General features: G+C 41.3%; 1 protein-coding gene across 6 annotated transcripts in view; it reads left to right on the top strand.

Moving 5' to 3' along the window:
• KIAA0930 (KIAA0930 ortholog) overlaps positions 1–16551 on the top strand; it is a 45451-nt gene that overhangs the window by 13833 nt on the left and 15067 nt on the right. For all 6 annotated transcript variants that reach the window (XR_004841162.1, XR_004841165.1, XR_004841164.1 and 3 more), the window contains exons 2-6: positions 8781–8888; positions 10200–10277; positions 13098–13199; positions 13638–13778; positions 15675–15869. Coding sequence is in view for 1 of the 6 variants with exons in the window: in XM_009648782.2 (XP_009647077.1) it covers positions 8781–8888; positions 10200–10277; positions 13098–13199; positions 13638–13778; positions 15675–15869 (624 nt within the window). In the remaining 5 variants the exon portion in view is untranslated. The remainder of the gene's footprint in view (positions 1–8780; positions 8889–10199; positions 10278–13097; positions 13200–13637; positions 13779–15674; positions 15870–16551) is intronic.

Here is a 16551-nt window from a genome sequence, read left to right as displayed (position 1 = left end):
CTCTGTGCAGCCAGTCTTGCTCCTATCAGCTGAAGGAGGTGCTAAAGTCAGAGACGTTGCAAAGATTTCAGGATTTGTCACACAGATCTGTATTGCTGCTGGGTTTCAGGCAGCAGTCTTATTTTCCGCTTTTTTTTTTTTTTTTTTTTTTTTTTGTTAATGAATTACCTCCATCCCCTCCCCAAGAGCAAGATGAACAGGGATCGCTGCACACAAACCCTCTCTTCTGGTACTGGGTAGCTTTGGCTCGGACTGAATCTACCTTCTAATATCTGCTAATCTCAGACCTGACACCTGCTAGTAAAAATACCATAAAATGTTCAGACCAGGGTAGCGTGCTCTGCATTAAATCGGGGTCATGGTGCTTATTGATTTTTTTTAAAACTTTTTTTAGATGCAGAAATCAATATAACCCTTCCTTTTCCCATCACTAGTGTATTCAATTAGCTCGAAGCATTTATGAGGCTGATTCAAAACTGAGGGTTGCTACATCTTTAATTTAAATAATATTCTGAAAGTTATAAGGGGATGTGCATGTATTTTTTCTTATAGTTAACATCATTAGGAGTAAGCCTGCTGGGATTTAAAGTGTTTCAGAGCTACAGTGAAAGTAAAACATAGGAAGCAAATGCCCTTGGTCATTTGCATGCTAATGGAGGCCCACTTCTCTCAGAGGACCTGGATTTTTCTCTTAATGCCTTTTTTAGGACTCTTCTAAGCTTTCCAATAGCTTATTACAGCTTGATTGCTGCCTCCAAAATGCATTTGTAGCCATGATAGTCTTGGTGACATAAATCATGGAGATGATGTCCACAAGTATATTGGGTTTTGAGAATCCATTGAAGGTACTATATTTTCAGGTTACTGGAGAGCTGAGGTTTGGGAGTGAAATTGATGTTTTTGCTTAGGTTGGGGAAAAAAACATTATTTTTTGTGGTAGAAGGAGTCAAAGATGAGTGCTTATGCCCCAAAGTTTGTTCTTACTGGCTAACCAGTTTGTTCTAATAAAAAGCTGCTATAGTCATAAATTCTCTCTCCTTCACATCCATAAACTGTCTTCCTATAGTAGCACTAGTGGTGCTATATGAAGTGTTTCAAGTTACTTGTAATGTGTGTTTTCAAATGGATCCAGAAGGAAAAGGGGGTTTGATGTTCTGCCCACCTTGGGAATATAGCTAGAACTTACATTAACATTGCAGTTATAGTTAATATAATTTAATTATTTTTTTTGTCCTGGCATTTTTTGATGGCTGGCATTTAGCACCACTTCTATGTTGTACTTTAAATATTTTCTCTGAATTTTTTTTAAGACATTTTTCATTCCCCTAAGAGAAAAATTCTATCATGATAGTTTATACTGGTAAAAATGTGATTTTCTTTCAAAGTCCAAATTTATAACTAAATGCCTTGTGCTGTGTGAAGCGTCGTATATATCAATTATGTACAAGTCTGATATGAAAGCAGCTGAGTGTCACGTCTGCATGGAGAGGCTCTTCTGATGCCCCGAATCCTGGAGAACCAACACTCCTGCTCAGAGAAGGCCCAGATGGGGTACATGTGTGTCTGTGGCTGCCTGCAGACTGTGGAGCAACTCCTTACTTCCAACTCCACGCTGGGGTAGTGGTGTTGCTGCATGGAACGCTGCTTAAATGGAACAAGAAAGCCTAACAGCTTGAGTTGCTGACTTGTGCCAGGCTCATGCTGTTGCAGAAGAGGAGGCTGAGGGGAGGCCTTATCGCCCTCTACAACTGCATGACAGGAGGCTGTAGCAAGGTGGGGGTCAGCCTCTTCTCCCAGGTAACAGGCGATAGGACAAGGGGAAACGGTCTGAAGTTGCGCCAGGGCAGGTTTAGGTTGCACATTAGGAAAAACTTCACAGAAAGGGTTGTCAGGCACTGGAAGGGGCTGCCCAGGGAAGTGGTCGAGTCCCCATCCCTGGAGGCATTTAAAAGACGGGTAGACGAGGTGCTTAGAGGCATGGTTTAGTGGTGGGATGGCAGGGTTAGGTTAACGGTTGGACTTGATGATCTTAAAGGTCTTTTCCAACCTAAACGATTCTATGATTCTAACATACCGGTACCAAAGCTATTTGGTTTCCTACTCCTGTAGGTTTAGTTGCTGGGGTGAGGATGCAGCACAAAAAATCCCAGCTATGGGATTAGGTGCTTTAGTAAGTGCCTGTGGAGGTACAAAATATTAGGTGTCCCAAGACTAAAATGTTGTCTAGAAAATGGAGACGTGCTACGCTGCTGGTAATACCAACTTGCTCTGTGAATGTCCATCAGGATTACACCATTTACTTACAGGTAGCTCAGTGCTGAAAAGAGATTATGGGAGGAAAGTAAAACAAGTGGCTGGCAGATAACACACAGGAAAAAAGCAGAACAAACTAGGGACCATGTTTGGGAGTGGATCTGAAGCATGGAAGAGAAGGATATTAGTTCCTTTGGTCAGTGAATTTAGAAAGACCACTTAATTTGGTTAGTGTATAAGATACCATTTTGGAATTATACCTTTTTGCTACAGGGAAGACTAGTAAAAGGAGATACTTGGATAAATGTGAGGAAGATGCTTCTAATGTTGAAAGCCACTGGGCTTCACAATAGTTGGACGTACCATGTGATGGGGGCTTTTAAAACTGTGCACTGGTAAACACAAGCTCTGGGATAATTCTGCTTTTGTAGAAGATGGACCAGTTTTTAAAAGAAACTCTTCTCTTTTGCTAATATTCTTCCTGATCTTTTGAACCAAACCTGCCAATGTAAATTCCTAAAAATCACATTTCAGTCTCTGTATTGCAGCTGGCTCTGGAGACAGTAGGACCATTTCCTCACTGACCTTGTATTGCGGAAAAAGTCTTGAATTCTGTTCACTGTATCTTCTTCCTCTTCCTTTTCATGTTCGACCCCCTCCCCTTTACTGTTTTTTAGTGAATGTGGTCTGAAAAAAACCTGCAAACTGTAATCCCATTAGACTTTTCTTTTAACAGAAAACCAGAATCTGCTTTTTTGGATGGCTTCTGAATGCCAACAAAATAGTGCTTCTTGTAAACCCTGTTCTTATTACCCCGTGCTTTCCGTGCTGCCCAGCTGACAGCCTGTATCGATTTTGATTGTAGATTTCTTTTCAAGAGTTTTTCAAAGGCTTATCTGCTAAGCTGTGCAAACATGGTGATTTTCAATTCACATGGGTTTCATCAAACAGCTCTAATGCCTTGGCAGCTGTATAAAATGAATGCTCTCCTGAGTGAGGGTTTTTTTGGGCGGAGGGCCTAAATATCCCAATGTTCATATTATTAATATCAGTTGAAAAGATTGACTGTATTCTGGAAGTTTTGGGGAGCAAATAGGCATGGTGGGAAAAGTATCCAGTTTATCACAAAGATTTTAAACTTGGACTGGGGTCTTAGATGGGTTTTTCTGGTTTTGTGATAAAAATGTTCCAGCTGTTTGTAAGCGTGTACCTTAACACACGCATTATATTGGCTTCCAGTACAAGATCTTGTATGGCCTGAGTTCTTTTGTGTAAAGGTAACCAGTCCGTAATACATTCATCTCTGACAGGCATATTTCTGTGAATAAAATACACCAGTGTTAATAGACACTTTGCTCCTTTGGGCTCAGGATGTTCTTTTTGTGCAGATGGTAACTCCTGACAACGGTTTTGGTAATAAGGTGTGTTTTGGGTGGCAGTAGCTGCAGCTGGAAGTAGCTGTGAGGCTTCTCCAAGACCTCTGGTGTCACTCCAGCGCAGGCACGAGCATTGTGGCACAGAAGCCCATGATGTCCCAGGGATGGACCATACTGGTACGCGAGAGCTGTGCAAGAAGGTAGCCAGAACATTTGCCAAGCATGGAAAAGAAACAGGCTGAGGAAAAGCAGAATGATGGTGGGGCTCCTGGCTAGCAGGAGTGGTTAAAATGGAGCGGGCGAAGGGGAAAACGACCTGAGGGGGAGGTGTTTGTAAGGAGGCTCTGCAGGTATCGGTGGCTGGGATTATAAAACTACAGTGGATGCAGATTTGCGGATGACACGTCGGTGCTGCATGAATTACGAGGGTGTGACCATCGGACTGTGCAGCCTGATCCCTAGGAAATGTGGATCCGTTTATTAGTATAGTTCAGTACTTCAGCGCCAGGAGTGCACACAGGCTTTGGAAAGGGCAGGGCAAGGCACAGAGTGCACGTTATTTAGCATGCAGTTATGTTGGTGTGCAGAAAAAGTGCAATCCCCAGGGAGTAGGATGAGTGTGTACACCAGTGCTGTACTGGTATCAGGCAACTCCAGTACAGGTGAAATACCAAGAGGGTGGAAGAGGAGCACAAGTTCTGCAGAGGTGCCCTGCTCAGAGGCACAGAAGACCTCCTAAAGGAATTTTGTCCGGTTTATCTGAAAAATTAACAAATGACCAAAAAAACCCCACCCCCAAACCCCAAAATGGAACATCAAAGGGCTCCTTAATATAGTGGAAATGGGCATGACAAGAACCAGAAGCTGGCAAAAGGAAAGGAGCTGAATTAAATGAAGTTGCACACTTTCAACCAAGAGGATGATTAAGCATTAGAATGAGTTCTCAAAATAAGGTATTTTCCCAGGCGCTGCCTAGTCAAATGTGATTAACTGGGTTTTGTGAAGAAGTAACAGGATAAAATGTCTGTGACACATAGGAGGTCAGCCTTGCTGATGTAATTCTCCTTTACAGCCTTAGCTCAGTAACCCTGTGAAAACTTACAAAGGTGGCATAATGGATTTTAGCTTGCTGAAACTGTAGGAGAGTCGTGATCTTGACTTGAATGAGGAAATATCCAGCTTGGCTTTTGGATTTCACCAGGAATAAATAATTAGTATTTACGTAGTTCTTTCTATTAATAAGTTTTCATGCTTGCAGGAAAGCCCATCTAATCTAAAGCCAGATAAACAAGCATAGAGGTGAGGTATGGCCAAGTGAATCAGCAGCAGACCTGGAAAAAGACCCAGTGTCTCCTGGATCGCCGGCTGAGACAGACTTGTTTTCTTGGGAGGATCCAGCTGTCTGAAATTCAGGATGTTCTCCAATCCGTATCATTTCTTAACTTCAGGAGGCCAAACATGACAACATGAATTAAGCCTAGAATATCACAAAATGGTGTTCTGATGGAAAGCATAAAGTATACTAAGAAATTGTATTTTAATTTTTTATTTAGATTTTATATATATATATAAATTTATCTATATATATAAAAAATTGGGCTCACCTTTACCATGTGATGTCTATGTAAATATAAGACAATGCTTCTGTAAGGCAGATATTTCTCTTCATTTAGGAAGTGCTGTGCTCAGCACTGGCAACACTGACTTACCTAAACTCATGTAATGGTTTCTATTACTGGGAACTCACTGACAGCACTCCTATTTGTTGATGTCTGAGAACTTAGAGGTCAGAACAGTGAACACGTCAGTCTTCTGTTTCCCATGCTGTCAATCCCAAATGCCTACATTCACTTGAAATTATTCACTTAAATATAAAAGGTTAGTACTTGCCCCTTGGTTTTTGGATTGGGACTTAAATGAAGAAAATCCCCTGGTGACCGCTAAGGTAGCTACTTCTATGGTATTTATGCGGTCTTACAACTGCAATTCTATTGCACATAAGGAGCCTGAGTAGTGGGGCTTTCTGAGGCTTCAGGTTTTGATTTTACATTCTTGGCATACATGCTGTTTGTACATAGTACCAGGAAGGTAAGCGTACAGATGCTGAGCAAGCTTCCTTGGGACATGGACAAATTAGGTCAGGCCGCCAAGAAATTTAGATTGCTGATTTTAAACAGTTATGATTAAGAAGTATGGAACAGTGAAAATTTGTGTTTAAAGTTCTTTGTATGAGGTTTTGAAATATTTTTTTTAATTTTTTTTTTTTAGTGATTGATTTGGATGCCTCCTTCATTGGCTAATGCTGAATAAGTGCCTGCAGGGTCTGAATGGAGTCAGTCCCAGTCTTTCCTATGTCCTTGGCCCCGCCTGAGACTCCACAGTGTGCCAGCAGCAGCAAAATCATTTTCTATGAGTTGAACCAAGCCCGTTGATTTATTTCACATAATGTCACATGGCCACCTTCATGTGTCCAGCACCGTGGCAGTAGTAGGTAGCTGAAATTAATCTGTGAGCTACAGCACTTGCATGAGAAATTGAGCCCCTGGAAAGTGCTGTTTGTTTTGACCAACCTAGATTTAGCACTTTGCTTTATGCAGAGATGCCTTACGGATGCCTTTTTGCTATTTCTGGAAGAACTGTTTAGAAATGACTAAAAGAGATGTTGCAGATAGAGGTGTTTATGAGGTAAGGAGTGAGATGTTTTTTCACAAGTGACTTGTAATTTGGGTGCCTGTGCTGTGAAGCGTATTACCAGTCAGATGGGGAGCGGTGGTGCTGCTTGTTACAGCACCCTGGTGAGGGCTCATTGCATTTTACAAAGCAGATCCTCTGGCAAGTAAGGCATCAGAAACTACTTGACTGCTGTGGCAAATGCTGGCTTCTTGGTGTAACTACTGCCCTAGTGCTGGGGAGGGCTGGTTGGTTCCCCTGGTGCTCACCGAGGACACTTACCTGTGCACGAGCAGGAGCTGCAGAACACATCCAGCAGGTGCCAGCGCCGTGGAGAGCATTTGGAAGTCCCATTTTCTGTCTTTCTGAGGTCGGATGAGTGCTGCCTCTGTTGCTTCTGGCTGCTGATGGCTCCTCTCTCTCTGGGAAGAGGTTGCCCCTGTCCTGCCCAGTTTGACCTGTTGAACAGAGATCTATACCCTTTGCAGTTTATTGCCTGGCAAAAAAAAATCCCTAGTCCCTTGAATTCCCTCAATTAATGTCCTTTGGAGTACAGTGCGGCTTAAACACTTGGCTTGGGGAGCAGCTGTGGCGGTGATTTGTGGTGATCCACTGTGCCCTAACCCATGGGTTGTGCTGTCCAGGAATCCTACCCTAAATTAGTGCACAGGGAAAAAGTGATTAAAGAAAGATCCTTTTTCTGTTGTTATCTGTGACAGGGTTGGGGGAGCGTTCCATGAAAGAGTTGCTGTGCAATGGCTTTGTAATTGCTGGGGAGAAGTAGTTCAGTGTGTGAATTAACTTCACCAGCAGAAAAAATGAGTGGCTGCCTTCTGCAAAGGGAAGTTTAAACTTTATCATTGAGAGACGATTCAACTCTACCTGGATTAAAATAAAGGCTCCACAGATACGGAGGCAGAAGAGACCGAGGTGGTGTCTGCAGAGCACTTGGTCTCGCTTATCCTGGCGTGCATTAGAGCTGGAGTTTTACCCTCCAGTTACTCAGTCCTGCCTTCACCCGGTCCTCTCGCCGCGTCTTTCCTTCGGAGACAGGACGGCTTTTGTTTCACAGGGTATTTCTGGAATCTTGCGAATGTGATGTTTCTGTGCTTTTAGGCACAGAAGTGCAAACATCACCTTTGTTTATCTGGAAATTAATTTAAATTAGCTTATTTCCTTCAGCTGCTCACATCTTAATTTTTTACAGTAACTCACTAGTTTGTGCAATTATATTGCCAATAGAAAAATTCATTAGGAGCTTTAGAAAAAAGAAAAAGCAAAGGAATGATGATGGATGTCTATAGGCGTTTTTACAAGATACATGTAAGTAAAAAAACTTAATGATAGAAAACAGTGCATTCAGTTTTCATGTTATCTGATGATGGTGTCACCCCTGAAAGATTGTTCCGTTTCATTGTTCTTCACTATTTCGGTCCGGTAGCTTTATGCTTCCCAGAGAAGGTGGAATAAATACACAGTTGCTATAGGGCTTAACCTTACTCTGTTTGATTTCACTTACATATTATGACTCTCATGACAAACTGTTTTTTAAGAAATCAGCTCTACCCTTCTTTCTCTGCCCCAACCGAAGCAAAGAAAGGTTCATGAATTGCCCTGTTTGCAGTGGTGTCAACTGATCCCGATAGTCCAGATATTTCTTAAACACCTGTTGAAGTACGTTGCTGTGTTCACAAAAAAAGGTACTTGACAAACAAAGGTATTCTGTCCAGGTAGTGCATAGCTTTGCCAGCTGTTAAGCGTGCGACTTGTCACCCTATTTTGTATTACACACCAATTCAGAGATTAAGCCGTGCTGTGGATTTTTTTTTTTTTAAGTGTCAAACCATTGTTTAACTCTGTGTACCACATAAAGTCAAGTTTTATATTTATCTCAGCTGCTTCAATATGTTGGCATTGGTAGCGTTGTTTCTGCTTTCTGGGATTATTTGGGGGTTTTCATTTGCTTGGTTTTGGTACACTGAAAATCTCGCATGTAGTTAGGTCCAGTCAGTACTGTCAGTGTGAAACATTTAGAAGAGGGGTTACCAAGATGTCCCCTGTGAGGCACTAATTAGTGAACTTCATCTCCCCAGAGTCTCCCACCACACCTGGGAGCAAGCAACAGCTACCAGCTGGATGATGCTGAGCCTCAGTCTGTTGACAAGTTTGGTTCCAAGGAATTGTGTTAAGAGTATATGTGTGTATGGATGGCAAATTTTATTGATTTCTTTTTTGCTAAAACACACCCATCATAAGGAATAAATGAAGTTGCTGTCCAGAACTCAGATTCCCCTGCACAGCGCTGCCGTTCTCACCTGTTCTCCTTCACATCACCTGTCCTCTGGTCAACAAAATCTGATCCTGACAGAAAAATACAGCAGGAAGCTACACAACATGCAGCTTCTGGTGTCAGTTTTATGTATGCAAATAGGTACCTTTAGGTAATGTGATTTTTTTTTTTTTTTTTTTTTTTTTTTTTAGCAGGTTGAAGTTGAAGTTTACCGGAGAGATTCTAAGAAGCTGCCTGGCCTGGGAGACCCAGACATTGACTGGGAAGAGAGCGTCTACTTGAACCTCATCCTACAGAAGGTAACAGTGATGCTTATCTAATTTTCATGGGCTGTATATGCTGGAGAGGTTTTGGGGAAGGCTTTGATCTGTCCCCTTTCCTCCCTAGCTCAGGGCATTTGAACACTGCTGGAGGATAAGAAGAAAACATGGTCTTAATTCTGCCTTTCAGAGTCTAAATGAACATAGAGATGTGTACCATTTTTCAGGAGAGGCCCAATAGCTTTCCTCAAAAAACTTTAAATATATCTAGTGAAGCTGGGCTGAATTTTATGCATTGTAACAAAGTTCTGCAAAATGGAAAGCTTTGTCAAGTTTATTAGTTTTTGAGAGTGAACGAGACTGTTAGACAAACAACATTTCCACATCTCCGTTAGAGTTCATGACACTGGTGCAGCTAAGAGAGGGAACTGTTAAGTGGAAATGCAGTAAAGGTGTCATGTATTACACTGGGTTTGCTGCTCTTGACATCAGAACTTTAATAAAACTTTTTTTTTTTTGTGGTGGTGGTAACATGACGCACAAATTATTTCTTTAATTAACTCATAGATTGCTTAGTTATTGCATATTTTACATTGGCGCTTAGGGAAGCTGAATGTTGCTATAGTCATTCGAGATCCCTTAAAAGTTTTGTTGATTATGATCTCGGAATGAGAGGCTGCTGGCTTATTGCACACATCCTGGAAAATAAATTGTTTTCATTCTCTCTACTTCCTCCCAAAAGTCTCATTGCAGAACTTCTCTGCAGAGAGCAGTTTCTGCCTTTATTTGATGCTGAATTATACCAGAATCCATTTGCTACAGGCAGAATTCAGAGATGCTGTTACAGCTGGGCATTGCTGTCCAGAGCTATCACACTTGCTTCTTACAAGCTTTTTCAGCTTGTTTGGCCAGCTACGTTCATCATTTCTGACCTCTCCAATGCATTGCTTCTGTTCATTAGTGCTTCTATTTTTGCCTTTTCGAAAGGAGGATATCTTTTGCATTTCTACCTTAAAGTGTGCTTGTGTGTGTGTGTCACAGTTATTCCCCAGCTGACCAGTAAGCCAGTGTTAAACAATATTGACGGGAGTTTCTTTACCCACAGGTTGTGCACCACAGCAAGCATCTGTGCAAAAGATTTCAGTATCACTGAGTTAATAAACATAGGCTTGAAAATTGTAGGAGTTTCAGGATAGTAAAGAGAATAAAGAAAGCAGCAATACCAAAACACCTTACTGTATAGCCAAAGAGCTAAAAATATTAAGACAAAACGTGTTCTGCTTCATGCACATGAGTGTTTTGTTTTTCTAACTCCAAACCCTTATTTCTCTGTTTGGTGCCCTGTTTTAGCTGGATTATGTGGTGACATGTGCTGTGTGCACACGCTCTGATGGAGGAGATATTCACATCCACAAAAAGAAATCTCAGGTGAGATTACTCTGTTATTACTGTGGATAAGAGGTTGGCAGCCAGTATTACCTAATCTTAAACACGGTATCAAAACCAGGGCAGTGGTTCCCAGGCTGTGCTCTGACAGATGCATCCTTGTGAAGCATCTCAAGTCCTTGTCTGGTGACATTTCCTGCCAGTCATCTAAATGTGAGATCTAAATGTCCATTATAGCCCCTCTCAAAAAATTATAAAGACCTCTTCATGCTTCCAAGATTTATATCTTTGCCTACTGGATTTGAGCAGGGAGGGTGCTGGGGGGTGGGGGGAGGAAGCATGCCCAACTGTTAACCGCTCTGAGGGTAAACGTGAGGATAATCATGAAATTGTATGAGACCTGAGTTATGAGAAGCCTTCAGGGTAAATCTGTAATGTAGGGCTGTTAAATGGTAGACGATTTACTGATTACCAATTTATCTTTTTATTGTTTTATGAGATTCTTGTTTTCTGTCCTAAACTGCTTGTTCCTTCCATCTCCACACCAAAGGCTTTTTATCACTTGCTTGAGTGCAGCATACAGTTAATCCAGGGTTTAGCATAGCGGAGGAGACTGAATAAAAAGCATGGAGGGGATAGGAACAAGAAACCCCAGACTTCTCGCTCAGTTTCCAGCAGACCTTGCAAGAACTTCTCCTAGTTGGCAGAAATTCTTCTTTAAAAGGTTCCTGTTGCTTTTAAAAGGCTGTTTCTCCCAGGCATTTCCATTCCTTTAGCTCATTCAGCTGATTGCATGGCTTTACCTAATATAAACCAGAGCTTTTTAATCCTTTAATTTTGTTTTACCACTTTAAGCCCATTGTTGCTTTGCCTACAAACAAAACTAGCAACACTGATTATTGTATTTGTAATTTAAATTAGTTAGACACATAATTCCCTTCTTTTGGTGCTGTTGAGACACCACACTATACCGCTGATGTAAGCCTTTTATTTCTCATTGCTTTTTCCACTGTTTACTAGTCCAGATTTCACCCCCAGTTAACTTCTGCAAAATTCTTTTGAGAAAAACCTGTAAATATTACTTGCAGATTTGAAAACTAGGAAGATGAGGATAAGGGACTGCCCTCACTGCATGTGAGCAGTGTTCGGAATAAGGAGGAGGTTTTCTGTTCCTCATTCCTAGGGGCTTATACTGTGGGACTGCTTTATGCATTTTAATGTGTCTCCCCTTTTCTAGGATAAACTCGGCACACATTAAAACTTACCAGTACATGCTAGTAACATTTCAACGTCACGAAGTTGATCTATGGACAGAGAAAAGGCAATTCTATGTACTGTGGAAAGCATATTTGCAGTAGAACATTTTCTTGTAACATGCACCATTGAGGCTCTTGGTTTTCAATGAACAAAAGCCAACATTTTTGGATCTATATTACTGCTCTGATGGTTTTTGGTTTAGAAAGCGTATGTTATCCTGTCAATGTGCAGCCAGATGCTGAATAGGTAGAAGCCCTATTCAGGCACGGGACTTGCTGTGCTACTGCAGACCTACGACAAAAGCTACTGTGTTCATACCAGCAGAGTACCTAAGGCATGAAACCAGTGTAAAAAAGGCGGACTTTCCCCTAAATTATTTTGCAGAGTACATTGATTCTCTGCTGGCTTGACAATAAGATCCCTACAAACTGTATTTTCCTCAGGTGTGTCTGACTGGAGATGAGTCTGGGGTTAGGTTTTTTTGCTTTACATTGGATAGCATGAGAAGAAGGATGCCTGGGAAGATGTCCTTGTTTCAGGCATTGGCAGGCATTGGTGCAAGTATCATCTTTGAGGAGTCTTGCTACTTTCTAATGCTGTTTCCTGTCGTGGAGCAATCTTTCTTTTTAATAATCTGTATTTAAATGTGCATGTAGGCTTCCTAATTACTGATAAGGAAAAGCAACACTCTCATGAATATCTAACATCCTACTCTGTCATGTTTTGTGTTGAGTGGTTTGTAGCAAGAGTATCACAAGCCTGACAATCTGAGCGTATTCAGAGCTTTCAACACATTCACAGTGGGCTAAGATTTGACAGGTTTCTTTAATGCAAAGCTTTGTTTTTAAACAGAGGTGGAAGCAAAGAAAGCTACTTGATATGAATTCTTCTCCCTCTTTTTCTGCTTGCTAATCTTGCTGGAATGATAAAATCTAAAGCCTTTAGCTATTTAAACATAGGTTGCTTTTGAGGAGTGAAGTGACCAAAGGAGTTCAGAAACTGCTTCAAAGGGAAGAACACACAAGAGGAAGCACAGTGGGTAGAGAAGGAAGCAGAAGCAGAGGATGAGGATGAGAAATCAAGTGCTTGTCCTTCTGCAGACCATGCTTCCCATTACTGAGTGACGTTGATCTTATCGTAGTACTAAGCAAACAATAACAATGACATTAACTATACAAGCAAATAGTGTTAGATCAGCTACTCCATGGTAACTTTCCTGCTGTGCGTGCTTTTACTTTGCAGTGCATTGCAATAACTTAAAGGCAGCTCAAGGTGGTTTTCTCTGTTGATGAAAAGGAGGATACCTTAGCTGTACCATAGGATGGAGAGCGGTCAGGTACACACAGGGACATTTACTGTGGGGCAAGCAGTATTTGATAACTTGCATGTGAAAACTCAAGGATTTCACAAGTGTTGTCATTATTGCAAAATGGGCTGTAGTCAGAAACCAGCTCAGCTTTGCCTGCAGGATGTCCAGCATCTCCAGCATAAGTGAAAATGTTGGCTGACTGACCAGTGTTTTGGTATTGCTTGCCTGGTATTCAGTGTGTCTGTTCCTGAGCACATTTAACTTAGATGTTTGGGTTTTTTTCATATCCTTCTCAGCAAGTGTTTGCGTCTCCTAGCAAACACCCAATGGACAGTAAAGGAGAGGAGTCAAAGATCAGCTACCCCAACATATTCTTCATGATTGACAGTTTTGAAGAGGTGAGTTCCTTGTTGCAGCAGCAGTTTTGTCCTATTCTAGTCTTATGTCCTGATTAGCTGTTTTCTTGTACCTTTTTAACAAATGTTCTCGGCTAACTGAGGGTTATCTTCTAGTAGTTTTTGTCTTAATTTATTTGACCATCGTCTTTCTTTAATGTTTGATATCTGAGCTTAAAGCTGGATTTTGGCATCTGTCTTTATGGTGGGCTAAAGCAAGACAAGCTGATGCGAGAGCTGCTATCTCAACACATAATTTACAGCGTGCACTGCCTGAAGTCTGGTTCTTTAAAAGGCTGGGGTGGAGCATACAGCTCCCTTGCTTTCTGCCATTTACATTGCAACTGCCTTGGGCCTATGGAGAATAATGGGAATCTGAATATATTTGGACTTCAGCAGCGGCAGTTTGCCTTGAAGTGTTTCATCTTGCATCTTTGGCAGGTTTTCAGTGACATGACTGTGGGAGAAGGAGAAATGGTCTGTGTGGAGCTGGTGGCCAGTGACAAAAGCAACACCTTCCAAGGGGTGATTTTTCAGGGGTCCATCCGCTATGAAGCACTTAAGAAGGTCTATGACAACAGGGTAAGGTGCTTCTGAAAAACAATGTCCTTTGCAACAATGATCCTCTGACCACAATTTTTCTTTGCTGCTGAGACTGTTAGCTTTTTGTCCTGTTAGATCATCTGCATTGTAGTCTGTCTTTCTTGGCATTGAAAGCTACCTGAAAGCTAATGCTTTTGGCTCAGACAGCTGAGAGTATTCAGATCAGGATATATTACTCTGGTGTTTGCCAAAAGGAGTGAACTTGATAAGTTATCAAGGGTGTGACATGGGAGTGGATCTGAATAACAGATTTCATTTTCTTGAAAGGTCATAGGTATTTCTAGTTACTTCAGAGAAGGCATGTTTTGCAGGGAGATCTTAAACTCTGATAACTACCTTGCTATATGTAAAATGTGTTTTTCTTTAGTGTGTTTTGTACTCATGGCTATTTTCAAAAGACCACTGTAGTTTCACTGCCACGGAAAGAAGCTTTCTTTGCTTGCCTACAGAAACATGAAATGCCAGTACGGTCACCTTCAAATTCAGTACTTAGTGCTGAAGTCAGGAGTACAAGAGCCAATAAACTTCTCAAACAGTCTGTTATGAAGACAGTCCTGAGAGATTTTAAAAAAACAAATTAACAAAAAATCCCCACAATATCTACTGTGACTGTAAAGTTAATTTCCCTTTGTTCTTACCCTTGTCAGGAGACGTCCTGAATAATTTTCCTTCTGCCTGTTTTAAATGTGAGTAGTTATACTCTTCTAGCAGTTTTTAGAGAGAATATGAAACTGAAATTTTTTCTCTGTTCCACATCATCTTACAGCCTCGCGCAATCAGCAGGTGGGTTATTAAAACACATGGGGGTGCAGAATCACTAAAGACAACATAAGATGAAAGCCCTGCAGTAGAAAGACAAGATTTGATGTGGTAAAGTCACCTCATAGCCTAGGAGTCTCCTGTTTGACTACACAGCTACTTTACATTGTTTTGTTAGATGAAATAAAATTGTTAGCTCTTAAAATACTCAATTATGGCAGAAGGCAAAACTTGAAATGTGACCATTCTTTTAACAGAACAGAAGTGATCCCTCGGTGCTTCCGCAGGTTACTTGATTTCTGTTGTGCCTGTATTAATTCTTAGTATAATACAAGTTGTGTTACACGATGAGCATCTTGGCCCTTTCAGGCAATAAACTGCTGAAAGTTGTGATAAACCACTTAGACTTACGGATAAGTCCTATGTATTTCACTTGGCAAAACCTTGACTGTTTTCGTATTGGTCTGTTCCTTTTTTCAGTTCTCAGTTCAGTTTTCAGTTCAGTTGTGTTAACTGGAAGTTGAGCCCTTCTGTCTGTTGAGAGGGTTCAAAAGCTGTCAGGGTTTTGCAGTGAGCAATGCAATGAAGGTTCGTTGTGCATGGGGGCTGGTTCTTTATGCTTTGGCCTTGACAGTGTGGACACACAAATGTCCAAATTGGCTTGCCACAAAGTAGTGCCAGAATTGTGTAGTGCACTTTGCTAGTTTGAAGCATCTCATGTGTGTGTCTCTTCCTTTTTGGAGTCAAACAAGTGGCCCTCACTCACAGGCTGTGTTGAGTTGTGCACGTGCCTGCTTGTGCTCTGGAGTGCCACGTTGCGTGGGTCTGGATAAAAACCTTTTGGTTTATCTCAGCATGCCATTGGGTGATTCTGCCTTTTGGCTAGCTGAAGGAGTTGAGTCTTCCCTGAGCTTCTGCTTTTGTGTCTGTAAAATGGCTTCCCTTTTGGAGATCACTTCAGATTGTGGCTTAAAATGCTTCTTAAGAATCACAATAATGATCATTATCCACTATGTTTTTGACTTAAGAATAGGTAACTGCTTTCAGAGAACATTACTTTTTTGAAACATGGAGGTAATACTACATGGTTTTCTCTCCTGTCTTGATGCATTGTAGGTGAGTGTTGCAGCTAAGATGGCTCAAAGAATGTCTTTTGGCTTTTATAAATATAACAACATGGAGTTTGTCCGAATGAAAGGGCCGCAAGGGAAAGGACATGCGGAGATGGCAGTGAGTAGAGTTTCTACTGGTGACACTTCACCCTATGGGACAGAAGAAGATTCAAATCCAGAATCCCCGGTTCATGAGAGAGTAAGTAGCAGACAGAAATACTAACTGAAGGTTAAGCATGAAGATGTTTTGTTCCAAAGCCAGTAGATGGACTGAAGCTGAGATTAACTCACATCAGGGTTCTGAAATTAGGTTTGCATGTGTATATTTTGAACATACTCAGTATATGCAGATGGATTTTTAGCACAGTTTCCCTTGAGCAAATAGTGAACACAGAGATAACTGGATGATTCATACTTATGGAGGAGTGTTTTGTTGAAACAACAGCAATGTTGATGCCAGGGAAAATGATGATTCTGCCTGTTTTCTATGAAAATTAATAGATCCCATTTCTGTACAAGATGGGATTTACCTAGAAATGTGGAAATTGTGTATTATGTAGGTTGCTTGCTAAACCTCACAGGAAATGGTACGGTTAGGAGATTTTGCCACTGATGGATGCTGCCTGTGTGATCTACATGCAGTACCATATTCATGCATATGCTTAATTTTAATGCAAGTGCAGTAAAATACCAGTAGAAACAGTCCATAGGTGCTGATTTGGCCCTTACTCAGTCCTGAGCCTTGTTTTCCATTAAGGCATTTTACCTAGTTAATAGGGATTAGGCAACAGGTATTCAAAATGCCTGCACAGATGTGTCCTGACCTGGATTGGAGAGTTCCTGATGGATTCTAGCCTGATTTCCTGTGTAACATAGCTAAT

The sequence above is a fragment of the Egretta garzetta genome, unplaced genomic scaffold (genome assembly GCF_000687185.1).
Source record: "Egretta garzetta isolate BGI_Z169 unplaced genomic scaffold, ASM68718v1 scaffold81, whole genome shotgun sequence".
Lineage (NCBI taxonomy): Eukaryota > Metazoa > Chordata > Aves > Pelecaniformes > Ardeidae > Egretta > Egretta garzetta.
Note: the sequence above shows the minus strand (reverse complement) of the source record. Positions and strands in the feature narration are given on the sequence as shown.